This window comes from Carcharodon carcharias, chromosome 10 (assembly GCF_017639515.1).
Source record: "Carcharodon carcharias isolate sCarCar2 chromosome 10, sCarCar2.pri, whole genome shotgun sequence".
NCBI classification, from domain to species: Eukaryota; Metazoa; Chordata; class Chondrichthyes; order Lamniformes; family Lamnidae; genus Carcharodon; species Carcharodon carcharias.
In genome coordinates this window covers 125,027,223-125,040,755 of record NC_054476.1, presented here as the reverse complement: position 1 = coordinate 125,040,755, position 13,533 = coordinate 125,027,223, and the positions used below count along the sequence as shown (strand labels likewise).

General features: G+C 41.2%; 1 protein-coding gene across 6 annotated transcripts in view; it reads left to right on the top strand.

The window, feature by feature from the left end:
• The window catches only part of tyw1 (tRNA-yW synthesizing protein 1 homolog (S. cerevisiae)), a 163,932-nt gene that overhangs the window by 28,181 nt on the left and 122,218 nt on the right, over window positions 1-13,533 (top strand). For all 6 annotated transcript variants that reach the window (XM_041197090.1, XM_041197092.1, XM_041197091.1 and 3 more), the window contains exon 8: window positions 472-598. In XM_041197090.1, coding sequence (XP_041053024.1) covers window positions 472-598 — 127 coding nt within the window. The remainder of the gene's footprint in view (window positions 1-471; window positions 599-13,533) is intronic.

The following is a 13,533-nucleotide window of genomic DNA, read 5'->3' as shown; positions in this document are numbered from 1 at the left end:
GGAGGGTGAAGGTACTAGCTTTATGGAGTGCCCGCTTGTCTTGTGGGGACCTGGCTCTGTTCTTAAATGTTGAGATTGTTTGATAACACAGACTTCTCCATTTGGAACTGTCCAGGCTTTTTGTTTTCTCATGTAGTGGGGTCCAACTTACAGGCTCTGAGATTGGCTTTCTTTGTAGCTAAGTTTGGGATGTCCTATGGTGTTGGTTCCCATGCTCAGCTAACTGTAGAAAACTGCCTTTGTTGTGCAGGAACCCTCATGCGAACTACATGATTGAGCCAGTGGAGCTCTGATAAGCAAGCTCTCAAAACTATAAAAGACAGTTTATCTCTGTGTTGTACCTTTTTTTAAAAAAGTGTTCCTTTTCTCAGCTTCCAAATTGCAAAAGACTCAGTGTGCAATGTTTATATGATAGATCCATTGTTCTGTAACCTGTGTTAATTCTTAATTCTGTTTCCTATGGTCTTATAGGAGGAAAGAGAAACGGCCAAAAAAGTTGTGAAACGAAAAGCATCAAAGCGTGCTATTGGAAAAAATGAAATAGCAGAACCAAGAGAAATGATCACTCCAGCACTTAGGGCTGCACTCTCAAAGCAAGGTATGATTCTTAAAAGGTTACACCTGCCTGACCTGAAATTGTGTTTCTGATTTTCCACATTGGGCAAGTGTCAAGTTTGTTCAAAGCCCAAAGGAAATATTGTTTTATACAAAAAAGCAGATCATCTGTAGTTTTCTCATGGGCAGTTCTGTGCCTCTCATTCTGTTGTCTCTGCACTCCCTCCATCTCTTTTCCCCAAATCTTTTTCCTATAATGCAAAATAGATCATTATTCTTTACTACTTGTTTAAACTATAGAATAAAGTTTAAAATCCCACAAGACTCATTAGAGAGAAAATGGTATAACTTCAATTATGTAGTTGAGCATAAATCAACCTGTGTAAAGTGTTGCCTCATTAAGAAAAAAAATCTCAAAGCCTAGAGCAGTGTGACCTTTTCGTATGTAGCTACAAAGCTGTTTAGTTTGATTGTGTCTCATGCAAATAAGGTGTGTGCTCAACAGTGAAGGACTATTTTGTATCATCAGATCACATTTAATCTACTGACTTGTTAAAATTGTACTTCCTGTTCCCAACTCCCCAACACTAATCTGACAGTATAGTGTTGTTATTTGTTTCTCTAATTTAACAGTTTAACAAACCGTTGTATAATTTTATTAAACCTATAACCTCATGAATGATTTCATTTAACTCCATGCTTCCTAAGCTATTTTCCAACCTTATTCCCATTTTTACACGTGAAAATTCATGTGACCTCAGAGGCCAGTAAAAACATCAGAGCAGTAAAGTGGCATATTAATATTCAGTATATAATTATGAAGGTTTGTAGTGTAAATAGATCAACATATAATACTACATATAAATATGAAAATCTGTTTTTTTGAAGCACTTTTTAAAAATGTTATTTTATGTACTTGTGTAGCTTTCAGCCAGGCTCTCCATATTCCCTGGTTGTAGAAGACTCAGTGAAGCCTCGCTCCACCAACACACACACACACACACACACACACACACACACACACACACACACACACACACACACACACACACACACACACACACACACACACACACACACACACACACACACACACACACACACACACACACACACACACACACACACACACACACACACACACACACACACACACACACCCTGCCTCACCACACATGCAAAGCAGGCTCTCCTCCCCTCACACACCTACCCAGCAGCTTCTCATCCCTTCCCCCTACAGCCCCCCACCCCATTTCAGACAATGAAGGAGGCTATTCATCCTATTTAACTCATCTTTCTATTGAAATCTAAAAACCCCCAATCACTGCGTAGATGTCTCTTGAATTATTCCATAGATTTTGCTTAAACTTGATCACTGTGTGAATGTGCTTTTGATATTAGTGTGAACTTGCCTTTAGCAGTTTGGCCCCATATTCTTTATGCCTCAGTGGTGGTTTGATTTGAATTAATACTCATGATTTTTTCTACTAATTAACCTTAATATCTCTTAAGATGTCCGCTTATTCATTTTATTTCAAAGATGAAGAGTTTTAGTTTCCACTGATTGCCCAATCCTCTGAGATAGGGATCAACCTCTATAACTCTTCAAGGGCCTGAATGTTTCCCTTGTTTGAGATGAACAAAGCTGAAGCAGTATTAAAGGTGTGGCCTGACCAGAACTCTGAACAGCTTTCGTATGGGTGCCTCAGACCTACAGTCTATTAATTTGTCAGTGTAGCTTCACATTCTGCTTTGTTCGTTTGCTACTGTGCAGTGACTGAACGTGGTCACTGTCAGATGTGTTTTTAGCCGCTTATCTCACTCATTCAGTATGTCCCCAGTTTTCTTCCAATATCAAAGATCTTGTGCTTATTTCTGTATTGAATGTCATATGCCATTATTGTCATTTTTCATACATTGTCTAGGTCACTTGATATTTAGGGATGAGGAAGGTTTTTTTTATCATGTTAATACATCCAATCCAAACAACTCAACACCTCCTCCCTTCTCCCCCATTGCTGAACTGAGTTGTTTTTTAAACAATTCAGTGTTTTTTTTTCTCTCACCACTCTGCCTAAATAGCCACTTCGTGATTGATGAGAATGATTAATACTTGAAGAAAGATCTCAAACAGTCCTTTCACTGGTTTTAATCTGTGTCCTCTTGTGCTACACCCAGTGTGTTCAAATTAAAGTAATATTCTGATTACTGTTTTCCATACTGTTTACCACCTTGTAAATCTTTATAACAAATTCTCAAGCTATATTGTTCTGGGCTGTTAAACCTAAATCACGCCAGCCTTTCCTCATGAATCAGTCTCCTAATACAAGGAATCTGCCGTATGGCTGTTCTTTATGCTTCCAGTTCTTCATTGTCTCCTTTTATTCTTGTAGACTCGAAGTGTACACAGTACTTACTCACTTTGGTCTGAACAGAGCATTGTACAACTTGACCATGACTTCCTCTGACATGTATTTTAATGTTTTGGCAATGCACTTCATTATGATTTTTACTTTGCTCCTCTGGATCAGCTGAATATGTTGAGCATGGTGTCTGTTAAGCCAGACATGCCAAGTTGCTGATCCATCATGACCTCCTCTTGAGTCCCCAGCATCACAGGTGCCAGTTTTCAGCCAATTCAATTCCCTCTACGCGGTATCAAGGAATGACTGAAGGCATTTAATAGTGAAAATGGGCCTTGACAATATCCTTGCAGAAGTATCGAAGACTTGTGTTCCTGAACTAACCATCCCCCTAGTCAAGCTGTTCCAGTACAGCTACAACACTGACATTGACCTGACAAAGTGGAAAATTGCCCAGATATGTCCTGTCCACTAAAAGCAAGACAAATCCAAACTGGCCAATTACTGCCCCAACAGTCTATATCTACTCTTGATCATCAGCAAAGTGATGGAATGTGTTGTTGACAGTGCGGTCAAGCAGCGCTTGGACGGCTATAACTTCCTCACTGATGCTCAGTTTGGGTTCGCCTTGAGCATTTGGCTCCTGACCTTATTGCAGCCTTGGTCCAAACATTAACAAAAGAGCTGTGAACGCAAGAGGTAAGTGAAAATGACTACCTTGAACATAAAGGCAGAATTTGACTAGGTGTGGACATTGAGGAGCCCAAGCAAAATTGAAGTCAGTGGAAATCAGGAGGAAAACTCTACACTGGTTGGAGTCATACCTAGCACAAAGGAACATTGTTGTGGTGTTGGAAGCCACTCACTTCATCCTCAGGACATCACTACAGGAGTTCCTCAGGATAGTGGCCTAGGCCAAACCATCTTTAGCTGCTTCATCAATGACCTTCCCTCCATCATAAGGTCAGAAGTGGGGGATTTTCGCTGATGATTGCACAATATTCAATACCATTTGCTGCAACTCAGAATACTGGAGTAGTCCGTGTCCATATGCAGCAGGACCATATGGAGCTTGGGCTGATAAGTGGCAAGTAACATTCGGGTACATAAGTACCAGGCAATGTACATCTTTAACAAGAGAGAATCTAATCATTTGGCCTTGACATTCAATGGCATTACCTTTACTGAACCTCCACTATCAACATCCTAGGGGAGGGGTGGGGTGGGCAGGCAGAGCATATGAATATTGTGGCTATAAGAGCAGATCAAACATGGATTTTTGTTGAATGCAGATTTTAAGCACCTGAAGTATGATCATAGATTGATTTGGTTTTCAACTATACCCATACAGCAGGTTACAGGAAATCACACACTGTTAAGGGTATTCTGTACACTGTGGACAGTCTTTGTCTTGTTTGTGCATGCGAGAAAACATTGTAAGGCAGTTGACAAATTAACACCATTTCTGTGCCATGGACAGAATGGAAAAATTGGAGAGAAAATAGGACGATAGGTGATGATACAAGTAGAGAAAGGTATACAGATGTAATCAGTACAGGTAGGAAATCTATGCCAAAAGACCAGTACTTCCCAAACTTTTTCATGACGTGACCTCATTTTAATGCCTCAGACTTAGTGCAATCTCAGAGTGAAAAGCTGGGGGTGAGGTGTGAGCATTAGAGAGTTTTTGAATGAGTGGTGTGGTGTGAGTGACTGACGGGGGGTGGGGGGGCGGGGAGAAGAAGAGAGGATGGGCTTAAAAATGCTGGGTTTGCCCTGGGGAAAAAGCAAAGGCGCACCTCTTCATAGGCATTGGATTTAGGAGAAATCAGGCCTCAGACAGATGATTAAACCATGCCCAAGGGCAGAAAGACACCAACGTTTAAAGAAGCCTTGCAGCTGTCGTTACTGCCAAGGAGCCAGCAATCCCACTGGGGGCTGCGATCCACAGTTTGAGAACCACTTTACTCACTTTAGGAAAGTAATCAGATTTGTAACAGTGTTGCAATATAGTTGTCATGGCATTTTTCTTTTCAGAGTTTCTGTTTGAGTACTAAGAGAAATAAGAAAATAGCAGTCGAAAAGTATTAGGATAGAGCAGAAAGAGATTTGAAAAGGTTGAAAGCAAATTGTGAATTAATTTAGTAGAGTTCGGTTATGCTTTGATTAATGGACAAGAGATGATTGTATGAGATTGGTGATCCTGCCTTACTTGAGTTATAAAACTTGAATCTGTTTAGTGGTGGTACTATAAATATTGGTATACCAATAGAATTAAAATGAACTATGATGCAAATCTTGTACCTCATACTACTTAGTGTACCTTAAAAATACTTTAGACATCTTATACTACTATATTGGTACAATCACTTCCCCCTGAAATCATAGCTTTCCTTCTTGCATGATGATGTCATCAGCATTTTGTAATCAATTCTGGTGTCAAACTGTAGAGTGCCTTTTGATCTATGGTACATCCATCCAGGTTACAATAAAGACTTGTGATTCATCATTATTTGTACAATTTCTGCGTTTTTGTGCATCTGTTTTTAAAAACTTAGAGTTTCTCACCCAAGTATCAACGTTGCGTCCTTTGAAGCTATTCTCCGCTATGAACATGATGTGTATGTTTTTCACGTGTTTAATATTCCATATACATGGCAGTATAAAGTGTCCAATTTTCTATTAAAGTTGATTTGATATAAAATAGAATAAACTAGCAGTGACCTGCGAAACATTCACAGTCAAAATAGTATCCTTATTGTAATACTACATCTTTAAATAGAGGATTTCTTTCACCAAAGACTTTTAATGGAATCAAAACTTCACACTCCAGAAAAGCTACATAAAGTTATCCATGTGTAAAAATAAGGCTAGGAATAAGTACCGATCTTGTTCCATGACAAGGTCACGGGGACTCCAGGACTCTGCAAGTCACACCCTGCCAATCAGACAAAGATCCATTTATGCATGTGTCGATTACATCAATAGCCACCTCTTTTAAGTTCCTAGGATGAAGTCCATCATGACCCAGAGACTTGTCAGCCAGCAGCTCCATCAGCTTGCTCAGTACTGCTTCCCTGGTGATTGCAATTTCACTAAACTCCTCTCCAACTCCTGATTCATATCAATTACTGGAATTTTTTTAATATCCTTTATAGTGAAGACAAGCAAAATATTCATTCATTTCATCCGTCATTTCCGTATTATCTACTATTAACTACCCACTGTCACTCTCTAGCGGACCAACACTCACTTTACCTACTCTTTTCCTATTTAAATACCTGTAGAAACTTTACTATCCGTTTTTACATTTCCAGCTAGCTTCCTCATTCTAATTTCTTTCTCCTGATTAATGTTTTAGTCATTCTCTGCCATTTTTTATATTCTGACCAATCATCTGACCTGTCATTCATCTTTGCAGTTATATGCTTTTCTTAACTTTTGTCAACCACAGATGTTTGGTCCTCCCCTTGGGAATTTTTCTTTATAGTAGGAATATACTTATTTGGAGTATTCTGAACTATCCCCTTAAATGTCTGCCACTGCTTCTCTATTGATCTATTCCTTAGCCTAGTGTCCCAGTTGACTTCAGCTAGCTCAGCCTTCAGGCCCACATAGTTGCCCTTACTTAAGTTTAAAATTCTAGTCTTAGACCCACTCTTCCCCCTTTCATACTGGATGTAAAATTCAATCCTATTGTGGTCATTGCTACATGGGGTGCCTTCACCCTGAGTTCATTCATTAATCCTGTCACATTACACAATACCAAGTCTAATATAATCTGCTCTCTGGTTGGTTCTAGACATGCTGCTCTCAAAAGCATTCTATGACCTACACATCCAGGCTACTACTGCCAATCTGAGTTTTCCAGTTTATATGTAGATTAAGGTCACCCATTATTATTGCAGTCCCTTTATCACAAGCATCCAATATTTCTTAGTGTATACTTTGTCCTACTTGTGGTTACTGCTAGGGGGCCTGTAGACCAATCCTACTAGCAACTTCTTTCCTATTATTCCTCATCTCCACCCAAACATTCTACATCCAGATCTCCTGAACCAAGATCATCTCTATCTATTGCACAAATGCCATCCTTGATTAACAGTGCTACCCCTCCACCTTTGCCTAGCTTCCTATTCTTTTTGAAGGTCATATACCTCCTAATACTCAGGACCCAACCCTTGTCATCCTGTCATGTCTACCAAATCCGATTTATTTACTTCAACATGTTATCAATTCATTTGCTTTGTTATGAATGTCATATGCATTCAGATATAGAGCCTTTAGTTTTGTCTTTGTTATAATTGTAACAGCTAATCTTGATTCTTGGTGCATTCTTAGGTTTTTTTCTCTGTGCCCCTTCCTGCCATTCTCCAACCCTCATTTCCCATACTACTGTTTTCCTCTTTTACCTTGTTTCTACTCTTTCCTACACCAAACTTTCTACGTTTGATCCCTTGCCCTCACTATTTAGTTTAAAATCCTCTCTACTTCCCTCATTATGCGGTTTGCAAGAACTCAGGTCCCAGCATGGTTCAGGTGTAGACCGTCCCAACTGTACAGCCCCCACTTTTTCCCACACCTGTGCCAGTGCCCCAGAAACCGCAACCCACTCCTCTCACCAGTCTTTGAGCCACATGTACATCTCTCTAATTCTGTATACCCTTTGCCAATTTGCACATGTTTCAGCTAATAATTCAGAGATTATAACTTTTGAGGTTCTGCTTTTCAATTTAGTACCTAGCTCCTCATACTCTCCATGCAGAGCATCTTTCCTCATTCTAACTATGTTGTTGGGATCACCCTGGACCATGACAACCAGATCTTTTCCCTCCCACTGCAAGTTTCTCTCCAGCCCTGAGCAGATATTCCAAACTCTGGCAACAGGCAGGCAACACAGCCATCTGAACTCTCACGCTTTGCTATAGAGTACAGTGTCAATCCCCCTCACTATACTCTCCCTACTTCCACTGCATTCTTTTTTGCCCCCTCCCCCTAGAATGGCTTCCTGCACCATGGTCAGTTTGTTCATCCACCCTGCAGCCTTCACTCATACAAACAAGCTGAGAGAACCTCAAACCTATTGGACAATTGCAGAGGCTCACACTCCTGCCCTCTAGGTCTCCTTACCTGCCTCACTCACAATCACACCATTCTGTCCCTGACTACTGACCAAAACAGAAGACTCTATCCTAAGTGGTGTGTTTGCCTCCTTGTACAAAGCATCCAGGTAACTTTCCCCCTCCCCGATGTGTCAGAGTCTGAAGCTCAGTCTCCAGCTGAATGACTCTGAGCTGAAGTTCCCTGAGCTGCAAAAACTTGTTATAGCACAGTGTTAACCAGGAGCTCCCACATGCTGCAGCCTTGAACATCACCTGTCCTGCCATCCTTAATGTATTCAAATAATTACTTAATTATATTATTCACCAACTAATGTTGCTTTTTTAAAATAAATTTTATTAATTTTGCCACCAATTTGTATACTATTTTAAACCTTAGGAATAGCATAGACCTTAGCCACTCACCAAACAGCTAATTCCTTTCCCTGTGGTGGAGCAAGAATCAATTCCTACTGGCTGAGAAAGATGGAAAAAGGAAGCAAACACTGTACGGTTTGAAAAGCCTGTCTCTTTTATAAACCCTCTGATGAATCACTAGCTAGTTTAGATTCCTGCTACAGTAATTAACACCACTTAAACCAACTGCTTTCAGGTGATTGACAGATAACTGCCACACCAGGCACTTCTCTACTTAACAAGCTAGCCTAACTCACTTAATAGTCATATCTTGATTCTTAATCAATAGTTAAACCTAAAAAGGACTTAACCAGAACTTACCTCGTCAGCCTAATTTGCTACCCACTCAGTTTCCGTCTCACTCTGGCATAGTCACCTGTCTCCTCGCATGCCCGTTATTCACTTCACTTTTCTTTGCACATCTGTTCAGTTAGTGACTAGTTAAATTACACATGAGACATTGTGCTTTGCTAAGTCCCAAAACGTATAATGCACTATGATAGCGACCTACAATTACTGAATTCTTGATTCAATTTTCAGTGTTCAGGCACTTACTGTAAAGAAACATTGGCCTAAGCCTTCCGGTCAGCCGCAATGCTTGGGTAGGAAAAAGCTTCACAGGCAGCGGCAATGCTTGGCACATTGCCACTGCCCATGGAGCTTCTTCCGGCCCAACAATACTTCCCATTTCTTCTGAGATCTTCTGATCCTGGCTGAAGCTCTCATGGGTAACACAGGCACTCCAGGGTAAGTCCAGCAGGTTTAGGAGGGTTGGGGGAAGGAGAAGGCATGCCCCCTTTTTACAACGGTAGCTTTTAAGGAATGTGTGTGGGTGAATGGATGAGTGAATAAATAGGGGGGGGCTATTCGAGTGGTCGGTGGGGTGCGGTAGTAGGGTTGAGTGGGGAAGTAGTCGGGTCTGGCTGGCGGGTTGGTTAGTCGATCTGGTTAGGGTGATAGGTGCAAGGGTTGGCAAGTCTGGTGGGTGGATAGTCGGGTGATTGAGGTGGGGTGGTGATTGGTGGGGTCAGTTGAGATGCTTCACTGTTAGACCAGGTACTAAACTGTCTAACATTTCTTGGCAAGTATCCAGGTAAGTGCTGCATATCTAGCCCAAGTCTCCACCCTAAGCTCAGGATCGGAGATATTCAAGGAGGATCCCGATGCAGCAAGGAATCAACCTATCGAAAGTTCTAACTTCTTCAGCAATTTCCACATTTGTCTAGCATCAGGACTGCTGCAGGGTCCTAACGCGTATTTCAAACGTACATCCCATCTCCGATCCAAAGACTGGAAATTTTGGGCTATTATTATCTGCACTTTCAAAGACTTGCAATAACATTGATTCTGAATTCGTCTTTCTGGATATTTCACAGCCATACAATTTCACGTATGTTGAATTTCACTATCCTTCAGTTTTATGAAGGTTGAATTAAACTCTAACTAAATTTATGAACAAGAACAGAAAAAGGTTCTGAATGTTCACTGCAATGAAAACCCTCTGATACACTTTCTGGATTATATGGTGTAAATGTCACTACTGCAAAGTCGACAGTGTCAGCCAACATTGGCGAATAAATTCAGCAATCTTATTGTACTTACTGAGAAGCAGATCGTGGCAATGAGCTCAGTTGTGTTTATATTCAGGTTGCAGCACAATGTTTTTCTTAATCCCACAATGAACTCGGTTGTACTAGAACTGGAGTTGATGTTGAGGACTCCCAGGGCAACTCCATCCCAATTGTATACTACTGTGCCGCCACCTCTGCTGGGCCAGTGGGACAGGACATATCCAGGGATGGTGATAAAAACAAAAAAACTGCGGATGCTGGAAATCCAAAACAAAAACAGAATTACCTGGAAAAACTCAGCAGGTCTGGCAGCATCGGCGGAGAAGAAAAGAGTTGACGTTTCGAGTCCTCATGACCCTTCGACAGAACTTGAGTTCGAGTCCAGGAAAGAGCTGAAATATAAGCTGGTTTAAGGTGTGTGTGTGGGGGGCGGAGAGATAGAGAGACAGAGAGGTGGAGGGGGTTGGTGTGGTTGTAGCGACAAACAAGCAGTGATAGAAGCAGATCATCAAAAGATGTCAACAACAATAGTACAATAGAACACATAGGTGTTAAAGATAAAGTTGGTGATATTATCTAAACGAATGTGCTAATTAAGAATGGATGGTAGGGCACTCAAGGTATAGCTCTAGTGGGTTTTTTTTTTTTTATTTTATATAATGGAAATAGGTGGGAAAAGGAAAATCTTTATAATTTATTGGGAAAAAAAAAAAAAAAAAGAGAAGGGGGAAACAGAAAGGGGGTGGGGATGGGGGAGGGGACTCACGACCTAAAGTTGTTGAATTCAATATTCAGTCCGGAAGGCTGTAAAGTCCCTAGTCGGAAGATGAGGTGTTGTTCCTCCAGTTTGCGTTGGGCTTCACTGGAACAATGCAGCAAGCCAAGGACAGACATGTGGGCAAGAGAGCAGGGTGGAGTGTTCGTTGCTCCCAATGTGGTCTCCTCTACATTGGAGAGACCAAACGTAAACTGGGCGACCGCTTTGCAGAACACCTGCGGTCTGTCCGCAAGAATGACCCAAACCTCCCTGTCGCTTGCCATTTTAACACTCCACCCTGCTCTCTTGCCCACATGTCTGTCCTTGGCTTGCTGCATTGTTCCAGTGAAGCCCAACGCAAACTGGAGGAACAACACCTCATCTTCCGACTAGGGACTTTACAGCCTTCCGGACTGAATATTGAATTCAACAACTTTAGGTCGTGAGTCCCCTCCCCCATCCCCACCCCCTTTCTGTTTCCCCCTTCTCTTTTTTTTTTCCCAATAAATTATAAAGATTTTCCTTTTCCCACCTATTTCCATTATATAAAATAAAAAAAAAAAAACCCACTAGAGCTATACCTTGAGTGCCCTACCATCCATTCTTAATTAGCACATTCGTTTAGATAATATCACCAACTTTATCTTTAACACCTATGTGTTCTATTGTACTATTGTTGTTGACATCTTTTGATGATCTGCTTCTATCACTGCTTGTTTGTCGCTACAACCACACCAACCCCCTCCACCTCTCTGTCTCTCTATCTCTCCGCCCCCCACACACACACCTTAAACCAGCTTATATTTCAGCTCTTTCCTGGACTTGAACTCAAGTTCTGTCGAAGGGTCATGAGGACTCGAAACGTCAACTCTTTTCTTCTCCGCCGATGCTGCCAGACCTGCTGAGTTTTTCCAGGTAATTCTGTTTTTGTCCAGGGATGGTGATACTGTTTGGGAGCTTATCTGCAAGGTATGATTCCGTGAGGATGACTATGTCAGGCTGTTGCATGACTAGTCTGAGAGACAGCTCTCCCAATTTTGGCACTAGCCCCCAGATGTTAGTAAGGAACACTCTGCAGGGTCAACAGGGCTGCATTGTTGTTTCTGGTGCCTAAGTTGATGCCGGGTGGTCCGTCTGGTTTTATTCCTTTTTTGTGTCATTGTAGCAGTTTTGTTACAAATGGCTAGGCCATTTCAGAGGGCATTTATAAGTCAACCACATTGCTGTGGGTCTGGAGTTATATTAGGCCAGACCAGGTAAAGATGACAGACTTCCTTCCTTCCCTAAGGGGCATTAGTGAATCAGATGGGTTTTTACATCAATCGACAATGGTTTCATAGTCATCATTGGATTTTAATTCCAGACTTTTCATTGAATCCAAATTCCACCATCTGCTGTTGCGGGATTCGAACCCAGGTCCCCAGAGCATTACCCTGGGTCTCTGGATTACTAGTCCAGTGACAATGCCACTACGCCATTGCCTCCGCCTAAAATCCCTAAGTTTGATGAGTAAGAGGTGGAAGTTTACTCCCTGTTGCCTGATGAGAGTTTGGCAAACTATGAGATGGCAAAGAAGGCTATTTTAAGTGCATACGAGCTGGTGCCAGAGGCAGACCAATACCCATGGAAAACAGCAGGACTAGATGTACATTGAATTTGAACAGCTTAAGCAGCTTGTGTTGATTGGTGGGTATGAGTGCTTAAGGTGAAGGTCACATGTGAAATGTGGTCGTAACACATTCACTCGTGCACTCTCTCTGATGCATGCTCTCTTTTATACTCTCTGTCTCTTGCTCCGACGCTCTCTCTCGCTTGCTCTGATGCTCTCTCTCGCTCTCTGACACTTTCTCTCACACACACACACACACACACTCTCTCTCATTCGCTCGCGTACTCTCTTTCTGGAGGTGTTGTATAGTTAGGAGCTGTACATTTGTAATGTTGCACTTTGTGAGTAAATCTAAAACTTGAGTCAAGTTTGATTCCTGGGCTCCTCCTTCACCAACTGGCTGTCAGGAGCTTAAAACCAGGAAGCATTCCATTAGGATGTGGTGCCTTTTCCACTTTGAGTCCCAGTTCTTATCTCTACTTATCCTCACTGTTGCAGCTCTTTTACTTTTCCATTTCGACATCATCTACTCTTTCTCAACAACAAAGTTGCGGTATGCATTTAATATACCTGTTATTCTTTTGTCCTCCATGCAAAGTTATTTTATATTATTTATAATCAGTCCAATTATTTAACTATTTATTATTTATACGTTGATACATTCCTTGAATTTTTCCTTTTGTTATGTGTCTTTCTTCACCTATTCTTTTGGCTTTTTTAAACTTTTTTTACTTCCTGCATTTTTCACTTTGTCTGCATATCCCCTCTTCTGTCTCTTTTCTCACTGTTTATTATCCCTGGTATAATCTTGGTGTACCTACACTACACTCTATGGCTTGATTGTCCTTTCTATAATAGGATACCAAAAACTTCTTGCAATGTTGTAATTGTAGCTTGACTACTGTCGTGTACAAACCCCTCATAATCTCGTGCTCTTGTATCTAAATGCTGCTTTTTATAAAAGCTAATGTTGCATATTTTTCTTTTGAAAAGTTATATATTGGCACTCTTGAGTCTCCCTGTTTGACAGTACTTCAGGATCTCCCTTTTTGGCTCCCATAATCCTTATCATTATTTGGTGACATCAGCAACAGTATTATGCCTTTAATTCCAAAGTCTAGATCATTTATATATGATGAATCTGCACAGGGTCAAAGTAATA